The sequence below is a fragment of the Narcine bancroftii genome, chromosome 3 (genome assembly GCF_036971445.1).
Source record: "Narcine bancroftii isolate sNarBan1 chromosome 3, sNarBan1.hap1, whole genome shotgun sequence".
NCBI classification, from domain to species: domain Eukaryota; kingdom Metazoa; phylum Chordata; class Chondrichthyes; order Torpediniformes; family Narcinidae; genus Narcine; species Narcine bancroftii.
Genome location: NC_091471.1, coordinates 366374464 through 366400102, shown reverse-complemented (window position 1 = coordinate 366400102; position 25639 = coordinate 366374464). Strand labels below are relative to the sequence as shown.

Sequence of the window (25639 nt, the reverse complement as noted above, 5' to 3'; positions counted from 1 at the left end):
GCGTAGAAGATTGAGGGGGGACTTGATAGAGGTGTTTAAGATTTTAAAAGGGACAGACAGAGTAAATGTGGATAGGCTTTTTCAATTAAGAGTAGGGGGGATTCAAACTAGAGGGCATGGTTTAAGATTGAAGGGGGAAAATTGTAAGGGGAACATGAGGGGAAATTTCTTTATGCAAAGGGTGGTAGGGATGTGGAATGAGCTTCCGGCAGACGCGGTTGAGGCGGGATCGTTGGTTACATTTAAGGAAAGACTGGATAGTTAGATGGAGAGGAGAGGACTGGATGGGTATGGACCGGGTGCTGGTCAGTGGGACTAGGAGGGTGGGGATTTGTTATGGCATGGACTAGTAGGGCCAAACTGGCCTGTTCTGTGCTGTAAGTGGTTATATGGTTATATGGTTATAGACTGGTATGAGAAAGAAGTAATACAGGTAGCTAATAAGCTCCATTGTTTCATGATTGATTGCATTTTTATCTCTACCGCTTTGAACACTTAACTTTTCTTGTACAACACTAAGAAACCTCCTTACCTAATTTACAAAATACTGTAACTTTTTTCAAATAATCCTCAATGTTCATTTTAATAGTTTTTTTTCCCCTAGATGATAATGATGGTGGTGTAAAACTTGAAAGTAACATAGGATCAATGCAAGATAACGTTGCCATGAAAAATGCTGGAATGGATCCAAGGTACTCCATACAAGGAACTAAAGCTGCAGTACAGATCAAGACAAAACCTTGTCGTGTAACTGTTACTAGAACAAAACAGAAACATTCAACAAAAACTGCAAAGATTAGAAATTATAATCTACATGATTAAAGACCGTGTGAAACTAAAACCCAAGGCTAAAAGTTTAATATGTTACAAATACTGGGGAAGATAGTTTTCTCATATTAAACATTGTAAAATGATTCCGGTATTAGTGAATGAGAATGTAAGTTTAGAAATACAGCTTGAAAGGTGAGGCACACGCTGTGGCCTATCAGTAAGATACAGGCAAAAACAAAAAAAGGTAAAATCAACAGGGCAGTTTGCAAAACTGAAATGGGGGAATCAGATTGAAAACTGAAATCTGAAATAATAAAAAGATTTTGCCAGCTTTTTGTGTTCCAGGCATCAACGTGCAGAATGTGCACTAGCTGGACAATAATAAACTGATGTCATTCCTGTTCCAAAAACAGATGGTTGCCATGAACCTTTGTCTATCACATAGGCTCTATCACTCATTTTACTCTGTCTAGAGAATTAAATTATACCTTTAGAATAAATTGCTTCTAAAAACTTTTTAATTGTAAATTGAATTTGCATTGTAATTTTGGAGAGGGGAATAGTTATGCAACACTAATGTATATAAAATAGCATTATAATTTGTTTCATTCTTGAAATGTGAATGTAAAATTTATTCAGGTAAGACTTGATATCACAACATAACATATAATAACATAACAATTACAGCACGGAAACAGGCCATTAGACCCTTCTAGTCCGCACCGAACCCAACACCCCTCCCTAGTCCCACCTCCCTGCACAATGCCCATAACCCTCCATCTTCTTCTCATCCATAGACCTGTCCAACCTTTTCTTAAATAATACAATTGACTCCGCCGCCACTATTTCTCCCGGAAGATGATTCCACACAGCTACCACTCTCTGAGTCAAGAAGTTCCCCCTCATGTTACCTCTAAACCTCTGCCCCTTAATTCTTAACTCATGTCCTCTTGTTTTAATCTTTCCTCCTCTTAACGGAAATAGTCTATCCACATCCACTCTGTCTATCCCTTTCACAATCTTAAATACTTCTATCAAATCCCCTCTCAACCTTCTACGCTCCAAAGAATAAAGACCTAATCTGTCCAATCTCTCCCTATACTCTAGATGCTTAAACCCAGGTAACATTCTGGTCAACCTTCTCTGCACTCTCTCCACTCTGTTTATATCCTTCCTATAATTAGGCGACCAGAACTGCACACAGAACTCCAAATGAGGCCGCACCAACGTCTTAGACAATCTCAACATCACCTCCCAACTCCTATATTCCATGCAATGATTGATAAAGGCCAGCATACTAAAAGCCTTCTTCACCACCCTATTCACGTGAGTTTCTACCTTCAGGGAACGATGTACCATCAATCCTAAATCTTTCTGCTCTTCTGTATTCCTCAATGCTCTCCCATTTACCACGTATGTCCTATTCTGATTCTTCTTACCAAAATGAAGCACCTCACACTTATCAGCATTAAATTCCATCTGCCATTTTTCAGCCCACTTTTCTAAGCAGCCCAAATCCCTCTGCAATCCTTGAAAACCTTCTTCATTATCCACTATTCCACCTATCTTAGTATCGTCTGCATATTTACTAATCCAATTCACCATCCCATCATCTAGATCATTAATGTATATAACGAACAACAATGGGCCCAATACAGATCCTTGAGGCACACCACTGGTCACCGGCCTCCAACCTGACAGACAATTATCCACTACCACTCTCTGGCCTCTCCCTTTCAGCCAATGTTCAATCCATTTGACTATCTTAAAATTTATACCTAAAGACTGCACCTTCCTAACTAACCTTCCATGTGGTACCTTATCGAAGGCCTTACTGAAGTCCATATAGACAACATCCACTGTGCTACCCTCATCCACATTCTTAGTCACCTCTTCAAAAAATTCAATCAGATTGGTCAAACATGACCTTCCTCCCACAAATCCATGTTGAGTGCTCCTGATCAGACCCTGTCTATCCAGATGTTTATAAGTACTATCTCTAAGAATTTTCTCCATTAATTTACCTACCACAGACGTCAAACTTACAGGCCGATAGTTGCCAGGCTTCCTCCTTGAACCCTTTTTAAATAATGGAACCACATGCGCAATGCGCCAATCCTCCGGCACTATCCCCATATCTAATGACATTTGGAAAATTACCACCAGAGCCTCTGCTATTTCCTCCTTCACTTCTGTCAATGTCCTGGGGAAGATCCCGTCTGGTCCCGGAGACTTATCCACCTTTATATTCTTCAAAAGCCTTAAAACTACACCTTTTGTAATCTCTATATTCCCCATATTTACCCAATTTGCTTTTTTTATCTCACATCTCCCAATATCCTTCTCCTTAGTGAATACCGAAGAAAAGAAACTGTTCAATATCTCCCCCATTTCTCTAGGCTCCACACACAGTTTTCCGCTCTGATTTTCTAAGGGACCAATTTTGTCTCTAGCTTTCCTCTTACCATTAACATATTTGTAGAACTCTTTTGGATTAGTTTTCACCCTGCTTGCCATAGTTTTCTCGTACCTTCTTTTAGCTTTCCTAATTCCTCTCTTAAGATTCCTCTTACATTCAATGTATCTTTCAAACATCTCCTTAACTCCATGCTTCTTATATCTAATGTACGCCTCCCTTTTTCTTCGAACCAAGTTTCCAATATTCCTTGAAAACCACGGCTCTCTCAAACAACATGCATTTGTACAGCATCAACATGGTAAAATATTCCAAGGTGCTTGATAGGAACATTATCATCAATCAAAATTTAATGCCGATCCATGAGGACTCTAAAAGGTGGAGAGGAAAGTGGGGAAAGGCTTTTAAAGATTAGGATGAAATTCAAGGTAAGTAATGTGACACATAAATGGCATTGTTATTTTTCTTAATAATGTTACCTGACAAAAAAAAATTCCAGTTAAATGTCAACTTTGTAAGCAAATTACATATTGGTCATTTACCACCATTCAAATCATTTATTTTGCATTGGTATAAGCATTTAATGACATAATCTAAGCTACTGACCTCTAAAATGTACAGAAGTTAGACACAACAATGTATTCTTACAAAATAATCATGAATTTTCTATCACTAACCTTGATTTTAAAAAGGCCTTTCTGAACTCCTCATTCTTTGCATCATCCAAAATATGGAGACCTTCTCCCCACCCCCACCCCCCCACACCAATAGTAATAAATATTTTTGAAGAATATCGTGTAGCACAGGATGACCTTGTTGAAACATCATTTAAGGTGGGAAAATTTCACAGCTATGGATAAATGCAAAATTTATAGTTAATGATATTCAACTGATTCCCTTTTTTAAAAAAAAAGCTCTGAAAGTTAATCTGAGAACTTTATTTCATGCAGAGGAAGAAAATCATTGTGCATTCTATTCTTTCTGTGCCCAGACTGCCATTGACAATTGTCTACAGGGGGTGGGGTGGTTACGATCAATACCTTGGGTTCAAGATATTTTTAAATTTAGACATACAGCAATTTGGCCCTACAAGTCTGTGCCGCCCAATTTACACCCCATTACACTGGAGCCCCTGGAAAAAACCCACACGGACACGGGGAGAATGTACAAACTTCTTACAGACAGTGCGGGATTCAAACCCAGGTCTGAACCCAATTGCTGGCGCTGTAAAGTCATTGAGCCAACTGCTACACCAACCGTGCTGCCCTATCATATGCCCAATTTCTACACTACTGTGTTATTCTTGTGTCACCATCCCTCCCTTCTTACCTTCAGTTATTTATTTCTTGCTCAGTTTTCAACAACTTGTGCAGAAACATTATCCTTTTTGTTCGTTAAGCACACTTAACCTCCTTTCTGCACATCCTTTCCCTTTGTTCTTTTTCCATTCCTCCTCTCCTTAACCCAAGGTCTGTATTTGTGTAACAGCTGTTATTCTCAGCATTTTCCCGTTTTGATTAAAGATCGTTGATGGAAACATTAAAATAGTTTTCCTGCGCACTTTCCATTCTTGTTTCGGTTTCTTAGCACCTGAATTGTTTTTCATTTGATCCACTTAAATGCTCAGGCTACATTGCAAAGAACGGTTAATGGTATTAATGTTTCCTGTCTGATTAGAAAAGGGTCAGGTGGCAAGTTGACTGGAAACCCTATGAAATATTATTCTGTAGGAAAATGTACATGACAGGAAAAGTAACAAATGAATTTAATCTAGGAGAGTGAATGATGCATTTGGGGAGATGCAACCATACAAGGGAATAAATAATAAATGAGAGGAAATTGAACGGAGTGGAGAAACAAGGGCACCTTGGAACGTAGATCAACAGATTAAAAATAGCAGGACAGATCACTAAAAGGTGGTTGAAAGGAACAGTAAAACCTGGTACTTTCAGGGATCGGTAGATTCCAGATAAGTGAGTTTTCTAGTTGCTTGAGACTCACTCTTACAATGCTTAACTAATACACCAGCATTAAGGACAAACAGTTTATAAGAAAATAGACAGTGCAAAATTAAAGTAATTTAAAAAATTAGTATTGTAGACCTTAATTATGTAAAGTTCACTTTAATTAGGTAATTCCCATAACACAAAATTTATTCATGTCCCTATTCGGACACCAATTGCTCTATTCAGATCATTTCAAGATGATGATGTTTTACTGACACCAACTCAAAACCAAATTTTATCTTTTACCTCACTGATAGCCCGACGTGCAATTTTGATGAAATGGATAAACAACACTCCACCTACACCTGCCTGGTTAAGTGATATTATGTCTCGTTTAAGTTTAGAAAAAATTAGATAGGCCATTAAAGAGTCAAATACTAACTTCCCAAAGATGTGGGGTCCATTTATGGACTATTATCATAACCTAAAGAATTAGGGTTGTTCTGAAGCTTTGGTGCTGTGCTGACCATCTCCAGGTTGTCACTTGATTCCTACGTGTTAGCTTTTAACCTTGCTTAGTGGTATGGGGTTCTGAAATAGAAGTTTTTTTCTTCTCTTGAATTTTACAATGCAATATAATAACCATACTGTTCACTTGAAATATTTTAAAAAGAAAAAGACAAAATTTCAATTCAAATCGCTGGCGCTGTATCATCATTTCACTAACTACTACTCCAACTGTGCCACCATCATAATTAACACCCCCTCCCCCAAGTTTACAGATAAAAATATAATCTACTAATAAAGATAAAGACTCCAACTAAACAGGGATAAGGAGACAATTTAAGAGAGCCACCCCAATGGCGAGCGACATCTCTTCATCCTGGGCAATGCCATTTTATTCAAACATAACTTTATTCAAATGGCTGCTACAAGCAAAGCACGACAAAGGCTCTCTGCTGGCTGAATATTTGCTTCCATCTTCACCAAAGGTTTATGTGTTACGTTAGAGAACATTTACAATTTTAAACTTTTATTTAAATTGTTATGTATTCCAATTATATATCTATCTGTTTATTTTTCTCGGAGTTTTTTTGCCAGTTGCTTAAGGCTTCTGGTTGCTTGAGTTCCAGATAACAGGTTTTACGGTTTACTGTTTATTAGATGAGGCAGGAAGTTATGGTGGAATATTTACAAAACTAGCAAGACAACAGCTCAAAAACTACTTCAGATATTGTCATCAGATAATGTTGCAGGTGAAAGTGTACACAGATTTGAGGAGGGTACCAGGACTGGAAAGTAGTAGCAATGTAGAAAACATAAGCTAGAGGATTTTTTGGGGACAGAGGAGGTTACGCGGTTGCTTTAGTAGTGAAGTATGACATTGATAAGCTTGGACATAAAGAAGAAACAGGAAGGGCTTATTTCTCTTAGTAAAAATCAGTGGGTATCAACTCAAAGTAATTGGGAGAATTAGAAAGATGAGGAAAGATATTTTGACCCCAGGAACTGTTAACGGGTTGGAACTTGCTCCCAAAAGGGATGGGTTTTTTTTTTAAATTTTTTATTTTTCACACCATAAATCACATTAACCATGATACACACTTTTTCCCTTTTCACACATATACAGTTCAAAAGGGATGGTTGATGCAGGAACTTTCATCACAGTCTAAAGTGCTTAGATGTGTCAGTGGACCAAATACTGTTTGAAGCCTTTTGGTAAAAAAATGGAAAGACAGAATATTTGTTAAATTGTGGGATACTGAGAAGCATTAGTATTTAGAGGGAAGTTGGTAATTTATAGAAGATTCATTGTAAGTTAACAGGAGTAGCAAAGGAAGGCAAATAGTATGTTGGTATTTTATGAATTCAACAGTAGATACATCTTGTTACAGTTGTATCGAGCCCTGGATGGACTGCATTTGGAATACATGCACAAATTGGGTTTCCCAGCAGAGGTGTAGATTTTCATTTAAAGAAGTGAAACAAAGGGTCATCAGATTGATTTTTCTTGTGGCAGGAGTAGATTAATATTTGAGTGTAAAAGAACGGGGATTGATCCCACTGAAATGTAAAAAGAAAATCTGACAGGCCATGACAGGATACAAACAGAGTTGGGGCGGCAGAGTAGCACAGCTGACTTGCATTCAAATTGAATCTTTGATGCAGCATTACGAGCTTTCTGCCACACCAGTAACCTTGTGGCCCAGCACATTTCTCATTTCTACCTACTAGGAGACAGATTTTCATTCAGTGAGGAATGTAGAAGAGGATACCAGGAGCAACAGCAGTCAACATTTGCCATGATGAAAAGTCATCAACTTGAAATGTTTGCACTTGTTTCTCTTGCTCTACAAATGCCCCTGAGCCACTGATTATTTTCAGCATTTTCTGTTTTTGTTCCATGTTTCCTGCACCTGCAGCTATTTTTAATATTTGGATCTTTGGCAATTTTGTGATGTGTCTATAACTAGTCACTTTTCTGCTCTAGTCTGAACATCATCGAGCTTGTGACTCAGGCGCAGGTTGAGACGGTATTCAAGTAAAACTACTAGAAATCCTTGGGCCTTAGACGTGAAGCCATTGAATTTATTTTAAAAATAAATTAGTTATTGAAAGCAGATATCACTGGAAAGATGAGCTGGTTAGTCAATTTCTAGGCAGAAATTATTCATTTTAATTGCTTTGTGTTAACTCTGCTATCACAAGCAAAATGAGAAAAATAAACAGTATTTAGAGACGCAAAACACTGAAAAAGTAGAAATGCAAAGAAAGTATGAGTAGGATGCTTGTGATGTGTTTGAAATTAACTGTTTAAATGACAGAATATTGAATGTGATTATTTTAATAAGTAATTAATTGTTGGTCCAAAAGAAAATCTGGAGAGTTTCTTTAATTATATCTGTAGTGGCAGTAATTCCAGTATTACGTAAATAGTCTTAAAATGAGAAGGCCCAAATGATATAACTCCACCCTAATTTTATTTAATCTACATTTGCTCCGAAGGCGATGAAGAATAATTCTCCTTTCATTCTTTGAAATAGCGACATTGGATCTTTTAAGTTCACCTGAAAGCTTAGATGGGATCAGTATCTGAAAAATGACACCCCCTGACATACAGCTCTTGCTTAATATTGCATGGCGAGTCTACCTGGACTTCTATGTTCTCGTCCATTTCCAATTGGAGAGAAAAACGTGAATGCACTACCACCTGGCTGACTCGTGAGAGGAACAGGAAACGCAGTTACGCAAGACGATGAGCAAAGCACTGATGCACCCACCACCTACAGATGTTATGTCACTGAGTAGAAAGAAGCAAGAGCTTCCCGATTTGAGTGGAGAGAAACTATGAAAATCTCAACGGGAATACCTTGCAGTCAACGCCCATGATCACGTTATTGCCTTCGGGTTTCATTTTTCTATCACGTTTATGATCCTGCAATGCTACATCAGGTTTTCACAAGAACAGGAGTGAAATACTCACAGGGTTCTTTTCTGTTACTTTAACACAGCTCTGAAGAATATAGTCACATTTCATTACTGTTATGACCAATAAGTTGTCTTTATAGATTGTGAACGTTTTGCTAGGATTGAAGACAAAAATTACAAAGAAGTGAGGGCCATGGATGAGGTGTATATTCCAGTCGCATTGTTGACTGGCCACAGGGATAGAGGTTTAGAGGGTGCATAGCACCTGGAATGCATTGTCTGGGGACAGAAGAGTCCACTTTTGGGTTTGAGACGCATTGGCTTCGAGTGAGCCGGAGGGTGTGGTTCAGTGCTGTATGTCATTTGAAAGTGTGGGGCTAGATTTCTTTTTTTTTGGCTTGGCTTCGCGGACGAAGATTTATGGAGGGGGTAAATGTCCACATCTGCTGCAGGCTCGTTGGTGGCTGACAAGTCCGATGTGGGACAGGCAGACACGGTGGCGGCGGTTGCAGGGGAAAATTGGTGGGTTGGGTGTTGGGTTAATGAGGATCTGAAAGGCCCACACAAGGGGGTGGGTATATGCCCCAAGGTGTCGGAGGCAAGTGGAATCAAAAGTTTAAAGGGACAAGGGCGACGTGCAGGCAAATAAGTTTAGACGGGCATCTTGGAATTTGGCTGAAGCCCTTTTACCCCACGCTGGACGAATAGAAAAAAAATGACTTTTAATACCTTGAATCATCACGGGACCTTATTGGCGTGGACCAAGTCTGCTCACTGAGGACTTTACCAGCTGCCACACCTTCAATTTCCCAGTGTGTTTATTTTTTAAGAAACTGACCTGCAAAACTTTTATCGTGAGGTCGGTGACCTGAACAATCTCAACTCGAAAATAACGTGAGCGATCTCGCAAACAGTTCAGAAATAAGTCAGGAATGATTCACCTCCCTCCGATTATAACGACATCTGAAATGAAACTTATTAATCGTGTAAATTGTTCATTTGATACAAATATGACGTTCTAGGCGAAGGATCCGGTTTACTTTAAATGCACTAATGTTTTGCACGACTCCCCAACGGCGGCACGAACCCTGCAGTTTTGGGGACCCGAATCAGTGTTGTTGGGATTCCTATTGCTGGTACCCGGAACCCAGCCAAACCCTTCCTCTTTCAACAGCACCACATCAGCCCATGGTTGCCCTGCACCAACTCGCTGGCAGTAATTGGATACAGTCATCCTTCCCTTCACACCCTCCTCCTCTGAGTGGCTGCTTGTCACACAATTGCCCTTGATTGACAACTTTCTGCTCCACTGCTTAACCATCGGTCTAAAGAGTACTTTTCAACCGTGCAGAATCGTCTGCTTCATTGGAGGGAGACAGTGCACTTTTAAAGGGCCTTGCAATGAATCACGCATCAACATGCAGGCCACTTGAAACTGGCAGGAGAGTCCGAGGTTTGTGGGTGTGCAAGGGTCATCATGAACCTGGCAATTGAGAAGGCTGACCAAACAAATGGGGAGGAAGGCAAAAATCAGGTCACCATGCCAGAACTGAGGGCAGAGAGTCAAAGAAGGGTCCACCTTAATGAGGACTTACCCAAGTCAGGTTCCCACCCCTAGAAATATGTGCTATTCAGGATGGTTGTGAAACCTCACTTTTGTAAGATTTTTTATTTTTCACACGATGAACCATAGTAACCAAAATACACACAAACCTTTCCCTCTTGTCATTTCCTCCCCTCCCTTCCCTCTCTCCTTCAACCCCCCCCCCTCCCCACTCACTCAAGATTGACCCATGGGGACCATCCTCCTGAAATTCATAAATAAGATTGAGGAATTGGCATCCATTGAAGGTAGGCACTGTACATGCCTGAGATCATCCTGTTAAGGTATCAAAACTACTGAGGATTCAAACGGATAATCATGGACTTTGGAAAGAAGGGCCATACGTAGTTCACAATTTTCTATATTGACAAATTGTTTTGTGCAGCACCCAAAAAAATCATTGCACAATATTTCATCCTAAGACAAAGCTATTTTTCAAATGCAAGTTGTCATGGTCATCCGATTTATTAGCCCACCTGGCTCACTAATCCTGCAGTAGTCCAGTTTCAGCTGCTGTCTGTATGGACTTTGCAAAATCTCCCCAAGATGAAAGCACATCAGTGCCTCTACTTCCTCGGGCGTTTGTGGTTGGGTATGATATTGCACCACACCTTTATCGAAATTTGCCAGGGTTCCCAATGTTCCCTCTAATTTTTAGTCGTCAGTGTGCACAAAAATCTTCTGCTGTGCAAATTGTTTTCCTGTGACAAAATGATGAGGGCACTGAATGTAAATCTGAAATTGTTTCAAGATCATTCGGGCACAACCTATCTCATGGCTCATAAAACTGTATTGGCATGTTTTAATCCAAGTCTGAATGTATTTAATTAAGATTTTATTCTCTACTTTGAACTACTTTATTTAGTTTGTTGTTCCATTAAATAAAGCCTCAATGAGCATTTCTTAGTTCCCTCATTTTAGGTAACCCGCCTTTTGTGCACCCATGGATTACCTTTGAGTCCTGTGGGCAAAATGTGTGCGCACGTACACGCATCGCTGAGAGGGCGACCTCAGTCTCGGATGGGGACACCAATGCCCATGAGTGGAAAGTCCTACAAAAGGTCGTAGCTAGAGCCCAGGACATCACAAGCAAAACCCTCTACACCATCGAGAACATCTCCGCCGAAAGAGAGCAGCAGCAATCATCAAAGATTCAAATTACCCAGCACACTCTCTGTTCTCACTGCTACCATCGGAAAGAGGTAAGGTGCCACAAGACCCACACCACCAAGTTCAAGAACAGCTGCTACTCTTCAACCATCAGACTCCTCAGCAACAAACTCAAATTAGGGAATCATTTAAGAACTACTTTTGCATTTTATTAATTTTTTTTCTATCGGTATTACACAGTTTGTTTACATTTCTTTATTTGTTTACATGTATATGTCAAGTAGTGTATTTAGCACTACCAATAAGTGGTAACTCTGTCTCGCCAACAGAAAGAGGATTCTTAGGATAGGATGTGATGTCATATACGTACTCTGACAATAAATCTGAAATTTGAATCTGAAATCTAAACTTGTGGGTTTCCATCCTGTGGACAAGTTTTCTCCCACATGCCATTGGCATCCTGTATGGTAGGTTAATACACCAGTGTAAATTGCACTTAATGTGCAGGTGAGCGGTAGAACCGGGAGTAGTGGGGGGTGTGGATGGGAATATGGGGAAATAAAATGGGATTATTATCAATGCTGAATGGCCAAAGAGTCTTTTTCTATGCAGAATAACTCCATATTTGTCATTTCTATTACTCCAGGTAATGGACATGGCTATAGACAATACAAAGGATTTGCAACATGTTCTCTCATACGGTTTTAGCTAGGCATCTCCAGCAAGTCCCAGAGCTGGTGAATCCCCTAATTCTGTTCATTTAGAGTAATGAAATGTGGTAAAGACTGAACAGTTCACAGAGCAAAAAAATATTGAATTTTTCTCTTGATACTTCATTGAGAGTCAAGAACAATAATTAAATAATTCTTGAGCAAATAAGCTCAAGTTTTATGGTTGTATCTAATTTTCACATTAGATAAATAATATATTATTTTCTTTAAATGCACTTGACAATTCAACAACTTCTTAATTCTGCTTATTCATGGTTATTATAGTGAAGGCAATGAGAGGACACATATAAGTAATGATTTATTATCAGAATATTGAAAAGAGGCAAGGAGGATTTGAACGTACCACTAATAATGCTGCAATCAACAAGGTGCACAGGCGCACCTAAAGGAGGCCCACTGCTCTTTTCACTATGTGTGGCAGGCATAATTCCAACGTTGTCTACAAATTTGCCGATAACACCATAGTTGTCGGCAGAATCACAAACAGCAAGGAGGAAGCGTCCAGGAGGGAGATACTGTAGATCTGCTCATTGAGTGGAGTCACACCAACAACCTTGCACTTGACATCAGCAAAATCAAGGAGGTAATTGTGGACTTCAGGAGAAAGACAGGAGAACATGACCCAGTCCTAATCGAGAGCTTAGTAATGGAGAAGGTAAAGAACTTCAAAATCCTGGGTGTCAACATCTCTGAGGATCTGCCTCCATGTCGATGCAATCAAGAAGAAAGCTTGCCCGCGGCTATACTTTGTGAGATGTTTGAGAAGTTTCGGTATGTCACTGAAGACTCTCGAAAACTTCTACAGGTGTACTGTGCAGAGCATTCTAGCTGGTTGCATTACTGTCTGATATGGAGGCACCAAGGCTCAGGATGAGAAATAAAACTCCAAAGGGTTGTTAACTCAGCCTGTGACATCACAGGCACCAGACCACTCCATCAAGGAGATGTACAAGAGGCGGTGTCTTAAGAAAGCAGCTTCTACCCTCACAGACCACCACCACTCTGCTACCATCAGGGAAAAAGGTACTGAAGCCTGAAGACGAGCCCTCAGCAGCAGATTCCTGAATGACCAATGAACCAAAGACACGGCCTCACTTTGACTTTTCCTGCACTATTTTTATTCATTTTTGTAAGGTGGTTTCGATGAACATTTGTACCGTGATTCTACCACAAAACCACAAATTTTGTGACTTGTTCATGACAATAAATTCTGATTCTGAAAAGTATGATCTGTTTTGGATTGAGATCCAGCTTCGAATTTTACATTCACCATGCTTCTAAAACTACTTGATTACAGAAAGGATGTATATGAATGATGATTAATTTTCATCTCGGATAAATGGTATATTTTTTCCTTTAAATCCAATTTGAAAATTCAATAACTTTATTAATTCTGCTTGTACACAGTTATTCTATTAAAGGCAGCCAATGACGGTACACATACAAGTAATTACAAGGGAACAGAAAATAGTGGGGCTGCCGGAGCCACTGTAATGTCAGCGCTGCCATTGGCACAGACCCACGGGGAGTGAGGAGTGGAGATACAGCTCTACCACAGGGTCCAACTGTCCAGTCAATTGCCATCAGCTCCGCACAGGCTTTGAACGGCCTGTTCAAGGAGCCGACGGCAGTTTTATTTTAAATCCTGCAACTGTGGGGGGTCTGTGCCCAAGATGGCAGTGCCTCTGATCAGCAGCGGCTACGAGGGGTTGCAGACTCCAGGGGAGAGGAGGACTGGAGCAGGGCTCCAGAAAATGGGAAGACCCTCCCCCGTACAAGAAAGAGAAGTAGAGGAGACAGTGACCGAGGTGGTGGACCAGTTAGGGAGTTCTGTGGCTGAAAGACCAATGGATGCTGTGGGCTGCTGGCAACTGGAGGTGGAGAACCCATGGAAGCTGTGGGCTGCTGGGGACTCGAGGAGGAGAACCCATGGAAGCTGGGAGCTGCTGGGGACTCGAGGAGGAGAACCCATGGAAGCTGTGGGCTGCTGGGGACTGGAGGTGGAGAACCCATGGAAGCTGTGGGCTGCTGGGGACTGGAGGTGGAGAACCCATGGAAGCTGTGGGCTGCTGGGGACTCGAGGTGGAGAACCTACGGAAGCTGTGGGCTGCTGGGGCCTCGAGGTGGAGAACGCATGGAAGCTGTGGGCTGCTGGAGACTGTCTCAAAACTGACTGAAGGGGCACCAGGTATCAGGGTCTCAAGAAAGCTGCCTCTACCCACCATGCCCTTTTCACTCTGCTACTATTGGGAAATAATGAGCTGAAAGATGAGCACTGAGCAGCAGAAGGACAGCTTCTTCCCTGCGCTATTTTTCATAAGGTGGTTTGCAGGGACGGTGGCACTGGGATGCCGTGGCCAAACAATGAGTTTCAGGACTTGTTCATGACACTAAATTCTGCTATTAAACTATCAGATCTGCCAGTGCATGCTAAGGAAACTTGACTGCATCTCACGCAACTTGATAACCCATTGGTGAACATGATTGACCACGTCCCCTTCCGATCTCCAGCCTGAGTGATGATTGAGAGGGATCGAGTGCCTTCGATGGATGAGGAGCGCATCACCCTGTTTGCAGGACACCCAGCTCACACGGGGGTGGGATGGGAGAGGAGGCAGGCAGATCACCTCTTTTCACTCCCACGACTGGTGCTGCCCCTTTGATTGGATTCCCCGCTTTTTAACTGTGTTGCCAGTTCACAGCAGGAACGTCTTCTGCTGGTGGTGGGGGTGCTGGAGGTGGTGGTGGGGGTGCTGGAGGTGGTGGTGGGGGTGCTGGAGGTGGTGGTGGGGGTGCTGGAGGTAGGTGGTAGGGGTGCTGGAGGTAGGTGGTGGGGGTGCTGGAGGTGGTGGTGGGGGTGCTGGAGGTGGTGGTGGGGGTGCTGGAGGTAGGTGGTAGGGGTGCTGGAGGTAGGTGGTAGGGGTGCTGGAGGTAGGTGGTAGGGGTGCTGGAGGTGGTGGTGAGGGTGCTGGAGGTGGTGGTGGGGGTGCTGGAGGTGGTGGTGGGGGTGCTGGAGGTAGGTGGGGGGGTTGGATCAGAGAGAGGTCCTGCATCTCTGGCCAGACTAGAGTCACAAGACCCCCCCCCCACACCCCAGATCCCCCCCCCACACCCCAGATCCCCCCCCCACACCCCAGATCCCCCCCCACACCCCAGATCCCCCCCCCACACCCCAGATCCCCCCCCCACACCCCAGATCCCCCCCCCACACCCCAGACCCCCCCCCCACACCCCAGACCCCCCCCCCCACACCCCAGATCCCCCCCCCCCACACCCCAGCCCTCCTGCTGTCGGTATCATGAAGGCCGGGCCGGGAAGGAGTGAGGCTCCTCCAGCCCTGGTGAACTGCAGTAACCTCTGTGCGGAGACTGCGTCTTCTCCGGCGTGGGAGGGGGAGGGGAGGGGAGGGGAGGGGGGAGGGGGATGACGTCACGGGCCCTGCCTCGCCTCTCATTGGAGCGGCCTGGAAACCCAATGTGTCAGCCCATGTGGCGTGTGGGGCCGGGCCAATTACTGGTTCACATCAGCTCCTCCGAGGAGCGGAGCGGCAGAGCCCGGCTTGTGGAGGGAGGGAGACCCCCCCCCACCACCCACACACCCCCCCACCCAGCGACCCCGACAGGACCCCCCCCCCCACCAACCCACCGACCGACCGGAGGTGAGAGGAACGGCAGCGCTGGGTAAGGGATTCTTCACCGGGTGGCGGAGGGGAGGCCGCTGGTCCCGGGGGGGGGGATGATCCGACCGGGGGGGGGGGAAGATCCGACCGGGGGGGGGGGAAGATCCGACCGGGGGGGGGGATGATCCGACCGGGGGGGGGGGGGATGATCCGACCGGGGGGGGGGGGGGGATGATCCGACCGGGGGGGGGGGGGAAGATCCGACCGGGGGGGGGGGATGATCCGACCGGGGGGGGGGGGGATGATCCGACCGGGGGGGGGGATGATCCGACCGGGGGGGGGGATGATCCGACCGGGGGGGGGGATGATCCGACCGGGGGGGGGGATGATCCGACCGGGGGGGGGGGATGATCCGACCGGGGGGGGGCAGGGAAGGTCCGACGGGGGGGGAGGGAAGGTCCGACGGGGGGGCAGGGAAGGTCCGACCGGGGGGGGAGGGAAGGTCCGACGGGGGGGCAGGGAAGGTCCGACCGGGGGGGGAGGGAAGGTCCGACGGGGGGGGAGGGAAGGTCCGACGGGGGGGCAGGGAAGGTCCGACCGGGGGGGGAGGGAAGGTCCGACGGGGGGGCAGGGAAGGTCCGACCGGGGGGGGAGGGAAGGTCCGACGGGGGGGGGGCCTCTCCCGTCTGGGGATGAGGGGGCAGCGCTGCCATTTTCTCCTACCAGGCCCTGGTTCCGCCTCGTCGTCGCGGCCGCAGCCTCCTTCGCCTCGAGCTTGTCTCCGCGGGGGGGGGCGGGGGGGGGGGTCACATCGAGGGCGACGCCCGGGCTGCGGGGGGGGGGGGGGTTGAAATAAAAATAATGATTGACCTGCTTCAACGCCGCGGAATGGCGATCGGGTGGTGATCGGGGAGGCGCGAGGTGCCCCCCCCCCCCGGACGTCGCGAGGTGCTTTGCCCCCCCACCCCCACGGGTCGCCCTTCGGCCCCGATCCCCTCCCTCGCCGAGGAAGGGAGCGGATGGACTTGTCCCTTAATCTGACCCGAGTGCAGATTCGCCCTGAACATTGAGCGATTGCGGTGTCATTTGCGGAATTTCCCTTTCTCAGTGCAGCTGAATCCAACCTGGAAATCTAGTTTCGAGCCAGGCTGGGGGGGGGAGGGGGGGGGGGAGGGGGTAAGTGACCACCTTTCCACATGTGCCTCCATTTGGCAGGTTGGTTCCTGGAGTTAAATTGGGAGGTGCCTGTACTCTTCTGGAATTAAATTGGGAGGTCCCTGTACACTTCTAGAGTTAAATTGGGAGGTCCCTGTACTATACTGGAGTTAACATTGGGAGGTCCCTGTACTCTTCTAGAGTTAAATTGGGAGGTCCCTGTACTATACTGGAGTTAACATTGGGAGGTCCCTGTACTCTTCTGGAGTTAACATTGGGAGGTCCCTGTACTATACTGGAGTTAACATTGGGAGGTCCCTGTACTATACTGGAGTTAACATTGGGAGGTCCCTGGACTCTTCTAGAGTTAAACTGGGAGGTCCCTGTACTCTTCTAGAGTTAAATTGGGAGGTCCCTGTACTATACTGGAGTTAACATTGGGAGGTCCCTGTACTCTTCTGGAGTTAACATTGGGAGGTCCCTGTACTATACTGGAGTTAACATTGGGAGGTCCCTGTACTATACTGGAGTTAACATTGGGAGGTCCCTGGACTCTTCTAGAGTTAAATTGGGAGGTCCCTGTACTCTTCTAGAGTTAAATTGGGAGGTCCCTGTACTATACTGGAGTTAACATTGGGAGGTCCCTGTACTATACTGGAGTTAACATTGGGAGGTCCCTGTACTCTTCTGGAGTTAACATTGGGAGGTCCCTGTACTATACTGGAGTTAACATTGGGAGGTCCCTGTACTATACTGGAGTTAACATTGGGAGGTCCCTGGACTCTTCTGGAGTTAACATTGGGAGGTCCCTGTACTCTTCTGGAGTTAAATTGGGAGGTCCCTGTACTCTTCTGGAGTTAATATTGGGAGGTCCCTGTACTCTTCTGGAGTTAACATTGGGAGGTCCCTGTACTCTTCTGGAGTTAACATTGGGAGGTCCCTGTACTCTTCTGGAGTTAACATTGGGAGGTCCCTGTACTCTTCTGGAGTTAACATTGGGAGGTCCCTGTACTCTTCTGGAGTTAACATTGGGAGGTCCCTGTACTCTTCTGGAGTTAACATTGGGAGGTCCCTGTACTCTTCTGGAGTTAACCTTGGGAGGTCCCTGTACTCTTCTGGAGTTAATATTGGGAGGTCCCTGTACTATACTGGAGTTAACATTGGGAGGTCCCTGTACTATACTGGAGTTAACATTGGGAGGTCCCTGGACTCTTCTGGAGTTAACATTGGGAGGTCCCTGTACTCTTCTGGAGTTAAATTGGGAGGTCCCTGTACTCTTCTGGAGTTAATATTGGGAGGTCCCTGTACTCTTCTGGAGTTAACATTGGGAGGTCCCTGTACTCTTCTGGAGTTAACATTGGGAGGTCCCTGTACTCTTCTGGAGTTAACATTGGGAGGTCCCTGTACTCTTCTGGAGTTAACATTGGGAGGTCCCTGTACTCTTCTGGAGTTAACATTGGGAGGTCCCTGTACTCTTCTGGAGTTAACATTGGGAGGTCCCTGTACTCTTCTGGAGTTAACCTTGGGAGGTCCCTGTACTCTTCTGGAGTTAATATTGGGAGGTCCCTGTACTCTTCTGGAGTTAACATTGGGAGGTCCCTGTACTCTTCTGGAGTTAACATTGGGAGGTCCCTGTACTGTGACCTACAGTACCATTTTTTTAAAAATGGTTCGGATGGGCCCAGCTAGGAAGGAAGGGAAACCCGTTCAGTTCAATTTGGAATAGTTCCAGGAAGCCTATTCAAGGGAGTGCGGAAATGAAAGGGAGCCTGTAGCTAGGATGACAATTAGTGAAGTTGAAGGATCGTGTGAATTTTTATTGGCTGGGCAAGGTAATTAATCGGGTAATTGTAAAAAGAAAAGGAGCATGGCCCCAAGTATTTTGTGCGCCATCGGCAGGTGGAGAATGGAATTCAAGTGGGATTGCCTTTAAAGGAGTCAATGGACCAGGGGATTCTGACTTGAGGATGGGAAGTGGTAGCATCTGAATTATTACTGTATTGGAGATGCATTAGCTTGTTCTTAGAGGTGGAATATGGATTAAGAATATAGTTGATAATAGAGATAGGAGCCAGGAGCTGCCCTTTCTCTCTGTTAGCCTTTAAAAAAGGAATTAGCCATTTGGACAACTGAGATCCATATCTGGTTGCTCTTAATGATGTACAGGCACCCTTTTCCCCTGTTTCTCTTTCCCTCATCTGTCTACCTCCCTTCCTCCTCCTATCGGAGAGCTATCCTTCTTCACCCTCTGCCCTCTCCCCATCCTGTTTCAACTCTTCATCCCCCTCCCACCTGTATTCCCCATCACAGAGTTGGTGTCATGGGGAGGAGCATTCGAGCCCATGCCCCCACCTGAATGCCACACAAGATTGCCACACGAATGGCAGTTTGTCCTCCACCCTGCAATTACCCTGATGTCCCCCGATTAGATTTGTTCTGATGCTGACCTGCTGCCCACTATACACCTAGAGGTAGTTTACAATTTAATGCCCACACACTGGAGAGGAAGGAGTGGCAGCTTCTGATGGATTGTATCTGGGCAGCCAGATTTGGTTGATGACCTCTGAAACTGCATTGGAAAGGAAACAAGGCAGAGTAGTTGAAATTTCTGCTCTTAAAAATGGGAGGTACTAAGTGGTACCTACAATGAGATCAAACATTTAAAAGGAGAGATAGATTAATGGAAAGAATGTGTGTCCTACTTGGCACTAAAATTAACTTTAATTGTGAAAATTACTAATATTTTAAATCTTTCAAGTATTGTTTGATCTATTTCCTGGCACATTTTTTTCTGGAAAAAGAAAAACTTGCTTAAATAAATGGGACCCCATAGACTTTAGTCAAATTTGATATAGCGATAGGAAAAGTGCAGCCAAATCTTTCCATTACTGACCCATTCCTTTCACTTTGATTTGGGGAATAAAAATTAATATATAATCTCAATTTCTGATGGCATTTTCCTTCAGTCTTTCCTAATCCTTACAAGATAAAAATGTAGATTGTGCTGGATAGACATCATGAAATAGAAGTTTCACTCATTACCTACAACATTTAAACAAATCAATATTTAGCAGAGGAATTCATATCTTTGGGGTTCAGAGGAAAGCTTCATGCAATTTGTTTTTTTTTTAAAAAAAACTCCATAAAACTAAACATCGTGTTGACATAGAATTGCAGGAGGAACTCAGCAGGTTAGATAGCACACATGGGCTCTGGACTCTTTATCAAGTCAACACGTGAAGGGGGAATTGAGCTGCGGGAGTGGCCTAGAGGTGACAGGACAGAAGGTATGAGAGGTGGAGAGAATACTAGGAAGGAGGGGGGGCGGGGTGAAGAAAAGTAGAGAGGGGATAAAATAAATGCAGAGTAGGTAAAAAGATAGGAGCAACAGTTCTCTATTGAACGTTTCATTTTGTTACATTCTCAGTAGTTCAGCTTTTCGAACATGAGGGCGGCAGCTTGCAATCGTTATACAATGGAAAGGCTCAGCTCTAGGTTTGAGAACATTGGTGATCTCTCTACATAGACAACAGACTGTTATTAGGAGCCAGGAAAAGTTGTTCTGAATGGTTTCAGTTAGCCACGAATCAAAGCACAATTCAGTTCATTTATGTACAATGCAGTGATTTTAAAATGCAGCAGGAGCTTTGGCTGTAGTGAAGAACATTGCTGACTACATCAGTAATAAATTGTTCAATTTTACTGTCAGAATGTAAGTGTTGAAGGCAGGCTTCAGTTTTTCTTTATTAAGCATTATTTAATTGCTGCTATTGCTTTACAGCAGGTTTCTAAAACATTTAATGTAAGTTTTCTTGTATTGTTAGAGCAACCATTCTCAACTTTTTTTGGCTAGACCCCTTTAGGACTTTGCTCAAAGTTTATGGGCCCTTTTCTCTATGAAGCAGTCGAGTTTAGTTTATTTCTTCTGTACTTCTCTCCTACTGACGACTGTAAATATTCGTGTATAATGGATTCCATGTATAATGCACTCCCCTCCATTTTTTTTTTTAAATTTTTTATTTTTCCCTCCATTTTTAAGGGGGAAAAATTTTACCCCCTGCCCTCTCTTTGCTGCCGTCTCTCTGGCCGCTCGCCCACCCGAGTCGCGCTGCTGTCTCTCTGGCCGCTTGCCCGCCCGAGTCGCACTGCTGTCTCTGGCCGCTCGCCCGCCCGAGTCGCGCTGCTGTCTCTCTGGTCGCTCGCCCGCCCGAGTCGCGCTGCTGTCTCTCTGGCCGCTCGCCCGCCCGAGTCGCGCTGCCGTCTCTCTGGCCACTCTATGTGGGGGGCACACCCCCCCCCCCCCAATTTTTAATGGGAAAAGAGGGGAAAAAAATTTTGCATTATACTCGAATATTTGTGTACATTAAAAAAAACAAACATTTTTTGATTTATCCCTTAAATGTGCTGTGCCCCTCCCACCCCCAGGAGTCGTATGGCCCCTGTTGAGAATGTCTGCTTTAGTTTGAGCAAATAACATCCTATTAATGTATCTAATGACAAATTTTCATCTCTTACATAAGAACAGGAAGCAAGGTGATAAGAAATTTGATTTTAATGCAGTTGATTATGACATGGGCTGTATAACCTGAAAAGGCAATGAAAGCAGATTAAATTTTAATCATCAGAAAAATTAATAAAGTAGCTGAAGTGGAAATTGGTTAGCTCCTTGAGGGCAGCAAAGAAATAGAGCTGTATGGCCTTCTCCTGCACACTTCATTCTATTATTTAAATAGTTCAATAATCTGACTTTATCTTAGTTTAATGATTTAGAAAAAAATGCTTTTCATGAACTTTATTGTACGAATACAGGGTTCAAAATTCCAAAAAATAACAATGCATTAGTTTGTTTAAAATAAATCCATGCTTCAATAATCTGTGTTAAACCTATTCTTAAATTTAGTTAGCTGGTCTTAACGTGCAGTTTTGTGAAACAAAGCATAACTGGAGCTGCTTTATGTTCGTCTTGACTCTATGGTTCATGAGAAGTGAAAGTCAATTATAGTGACCTACCTTGGACCTGTTGAGGATATTCTGTGTGATTATAACTTCATAATGCTCTCGGCATTCAACTAGGAAGTAATCTGTGATAAAAGCAGTAGATTAAATTAATCTAATTGTCTCAGCTGAGATAAAGCATCAATAGCAGTAAATTAATAATGGTAGGCCAAAACAGTTAAATGTGAATGGAATGATGTGAGATAAATGATTGCCTGTTCTGTTTCTGTTGATATGAATATTCATTCAAATCTAACTGGAAAGTTTTTTTTAAATGACAGCACATTGTCAATAATGTCACTTCAATGTTGAGAAGGAGTAGGATTTCAGCAGGGAGGATACAAAGGATTGTTGTAACTGTACTGAGTCACTGGAAACTGATAAATGCAATTCATCACGTCAACCAGACGTTGTCTTGGGAGACCCTCTCAATAAAATTTCCTTGAACTCCAAAATGCATTCAATTTTTGTGCTTGGTTGGGGAGGGGGTGTAGAGGAGAGACAACAGCAAATATTTCTGTACAATTTCAGTAGCTATGATGACGAGATTTACTTCAGCTTTCAGATTTATTGTCAGAGTATGTACTGAGATTCCTTTTTCCTGCTGGCTTGGCAGAATGACCACTAATTGGTAGTGCAAAAAAAATTACACAGTGCAAACATGTAAACAAACTCTATAGTGCAGAGAGAATAAAAGAAAACCAATCCATGAAGTATACAAATAAGTCCTTAAATGAGTCTGAGTTTGTTGAGTCTGATGGTGGAGGGGAGGCAGCTGTTCCTGAACCTGGTGGTGTGAGTCTTATTGTACCGATACCTCTTTCCTGATGGCAACAGAGAGAACAGAGCGTGTCCTGGGTGGTGGTGTTCGTTGATGATTGCTGCTGCTCTCCGATAGCAGTGTTCTCTAGATGTACTCAGTAGTGGGGAGGGTTTTGTCTGTGATGTCCTGGGCTGGGCCCACTATCTTTTGGGGGGCTTTGCTCTTAGGGGTTTTGGTGTTCCCATACCAGACTGTGATGCAGCCAGTCAGCACACTATCCATAACATCTCTGTAGAAACCAAACCTCTGCAAACTCCTGAGGAAGTAGAGGCACTGACGTGCTTTCTTCATGATGCCAGGAAAGATCCTCCAAGATGATGACTCCTAAGAACCAAAACTTGCTCACCCTCTGATGTATACTTGTATACTTCTGTCTTTCCTTAAGTCAACAATGTTTTGGTGACATTGAGTGCAAGGTTATTGTTGGTGCACCCTTCAGCCAAGCTTTCAATATCCATCCTGTATGCTGGCTCATCCCCTTCCTTTTTTTAATATTTTTTTTATTTTTCACTCTGTGAACCATAACGACCAAAATATGTACAAAAGTTTCTCGTTAAATATAGACAATGGCAATGGCATTTTCCCCCTTTTTTCCCCCTTCCCTTCCTCCCCCCTTCCCACCCCCCTCCAAAACCAATAAATATTTAACATATACAATAAAACCATGAAACAATGTCTTCACACAAAGGAAAAACAAACCAGAAAAATCTGTCCTCTACTTTTATACACTAAATCAAATAGTTTTGACTTATCATTTTAGGGTATGGAGGTCCTAGGTAAGCTCTCTCTGTTATGTTCCATGTATGGTTCCCAAATTTGTTTGAACAATGTGACTTTATTTTTTTAAATTATATGTTATTCTTTTCCAATGGAATACATTTATTCATTTCCATTTTTTTTTTTGGCTTGGCTTCGTGGACGAAGATTTATGGAGGGGTATGTCCATGTCAGACTGACAAGTCTGATGCGGGACAGGCAGACACGGTTGCAGTGGTTGCAAGGGAAAATTGGTTGGTTGGGATTGGGTGTTGGGATTTTCCTCCTTTGTCTTTGTCAGTGAGGTGGGCTCTGCGGTCTTCTTCAAAGGAGGATGCTGCCTGCCGAACTGTGAGGCGCCAAGATACACGGTTGGAGGCGATATCAGCCCACTGGCCGTGGTCAATGGGGCAGGCACCAAGAGATTTCTTTAAGCAGTCCTTGTACCTCTTCTTTGGTGCACCTCTGTCTCGGTGGCCAGTGGAGAGCTCGCCATAGAACACGATCTTGGGAAGGCGATGGTCCTCCATTCTGGAGTCATGACCCACCCAGCACAGTTGGGTCTTTAGCAGCATGGATTCGATGCTTGCGGACCCTGCCAGCTCGAGTACTTCGATGTTGGTGATGAAGTCATTCCAATGAATGTTGAGGATGGAGCGGAGACAGCGCTGATGGAAGCGTTCTAGGAGCCATAGGTGATGCCGGTAGAGGAACCCTTCTCCATTGACAACGGTGTGAAGCAAGGCTGTGTCCTCGCACCAACTCTCTTTACTATCTCTTTACTATTTCCATGTACCATTGCTGTATTCTCAGGCTCTCTTCCATTTTCCAAGTTGACATTATACATTTTTTTGCTACAGCTAAGGCTACCATAATGAATATTTTTTGCACTTTATCCAATTTGAGGCCTAATTCTTTATTTCTTATGTTACTTAAAAGGAGGATCTCTGGATTTTTCGGTATGTTATTTTTGGTGATTTTATTTATCTGATTTAGTTCTTCCAAAAACTTAATCACTTTCGTACATGCCCAAATTGCATGTACTGTTGTTCCCGTTTCCTTCTTGCAACGAAAACATCTATCTGATAATGTTGGATCCCATTCTTTTAATTTTTGAGTGATATATACCCTGTGCAACCAATTATACTGTATAATGTGTAACCTTGTTTATTGTATTCTTCATCGTTCCAGAACATAACTTTTCCCATACTTCACTTTTTATCTTTATGTTTAAATCCTTTTCCCACTTTTGTTTGTTTATAGCTTATTTTATCATTTTCCTTATCTTAATGTACATGTTCGTTACAAATCTTTTAATTATCATTGTGTCTGTAATCACATATTCAAAGCTGCTTCCTTCAGGTAATCTCAGTCTGTTTCCAACTTTATCCTTTAAATAAGCTTTCAGTTGATGATATGAAAACATTGTACCATGAGTTATTCCATATTTGTACTTCAACTGTTCAAATGTTAATAAATTATTTCCCAAAAAACAATTTTCAATTCTTTTGATTCCGTTTCTCTCCCATTCTCTAAAGGAAAGATTATCTATTGTAAAAGGGATTAGTGAATTTTGCATCAGTAACAATTTTGGTATTTGGTAATTCGTTTTTTTCCTTTTGACGTGGATCTTCTTCCATATATTAAGTAAATGATGCAATACTGGTGAGCTTTTCTTTCCGGTACCTTCTCCCCTATTTTACCTAGTTCTATCTTAGTCCAGTCTGGTTTTTATCTCGTCTGGTAAAAATCTGATAAATACCTTAATTGTGCAGCTCTATAATAATTTCTGAAGTTTGGTAACTGCAAACTACCCTGGTTATATCTCTGCTAATTTATCTAATGCTATCCTCGGTTTTCCCCCTTTCCACAAGAATTTCCTTATTATTCTCTTTAGTTCATCAAAGAATTTCTCTGTTAAGGGAATTGGTAACGTTTGAAATAAGTATTGTATCCTTGGGAACACATTCATTTTAATGCAGTTCAGCCTCCCTATCAATATTAGCGTTAGTTCTTTCCAATGTTCTAAGTCTTCCTGCACTTTCTTTATTAGTGGCTGATAATTAGTTTGTACAAGTGGCTTAAATAGTTGTCTAACCTTATTCCTAGGTAACGGATTGTTTCTGTTTGTCATTAAAAGTGATTCTTTTTTTAAGTTCTGTGTAATCCGCATTACTCATTTGCATCACTTCACTTTTATTTGCGTTGACCTTGTACCCCGATATTTCTGCTCATCCCCTTCCTTTAAACAACCCACAACCGTGGTTTCATCAGCACATTTGTAG

The 25639-nt window shown here is 43.4% G+C and overlaps 2 protein-coding genes and 1 long non-coding RNA gene across 12 annotated transcripts in view; 2 read left to right on the top strand and 1 right to left on the bottom strand.

The window, feature by feature from the left end:
- ccdc57 (coiled-coil domain containing 57) overlaps positions 1–841 on the top strand; it is an 81190-nt gene extending 80349 nt beyond the window's left edge. For 7 of the 8 annotated variants that reach the window (XM_069930225.1, XM_069930222.1, XM_069930223.1 and 4 more), the window contains one exon: positions 605–841. In XM_069930225.1, the coding sequence (XP_069786326.1) occupies positions 605–822 (218 nt within the window). In that variant the 3' untranslated portion in view covers positions 823–841. The remainder of the gene's footprint in view (positions 1–604) is intronic. The other variant, XM_069930226.1, reaches the window with a different exon arrangement.
- LOC138759576 (uncharacterized) overlaps positions 1–16551 on the bottom strand; it is a 91621-nt gene extending 75070 nt beyond the window's left edge. For both annotated transcript variants that reach the window (XR_011354958.1, XR_011354959.1), the window contains exon 1: positions 16349–16551. This is a non-coding gene — a long non-coding RNA (uncharacterized lncRNA). The remainder of the gene's footprint in view (positions 1–16348) is intronic.
- Positions 15472–25639, top strand: part of fasn (fatty acid synthase) — a 91832-nt gene continuing 81664 nt past the window's right edge. The window contains exon 1 of one of the 2 annotated variants that reach the window (XM_069930220.1): positions 15472–15686. In XM_069930220.1, coding sequence (XP_069786321.1) covers positions 15481–15686 — 206 coding nt within the window. In that variant the 5' untranslated portion in view covers positions 15472–15480. The remainder of the gene's footprint in view (positions 15687–25639) is intronic. The other variant, XM_069930221.1, reaches the window with a different exon arrangement.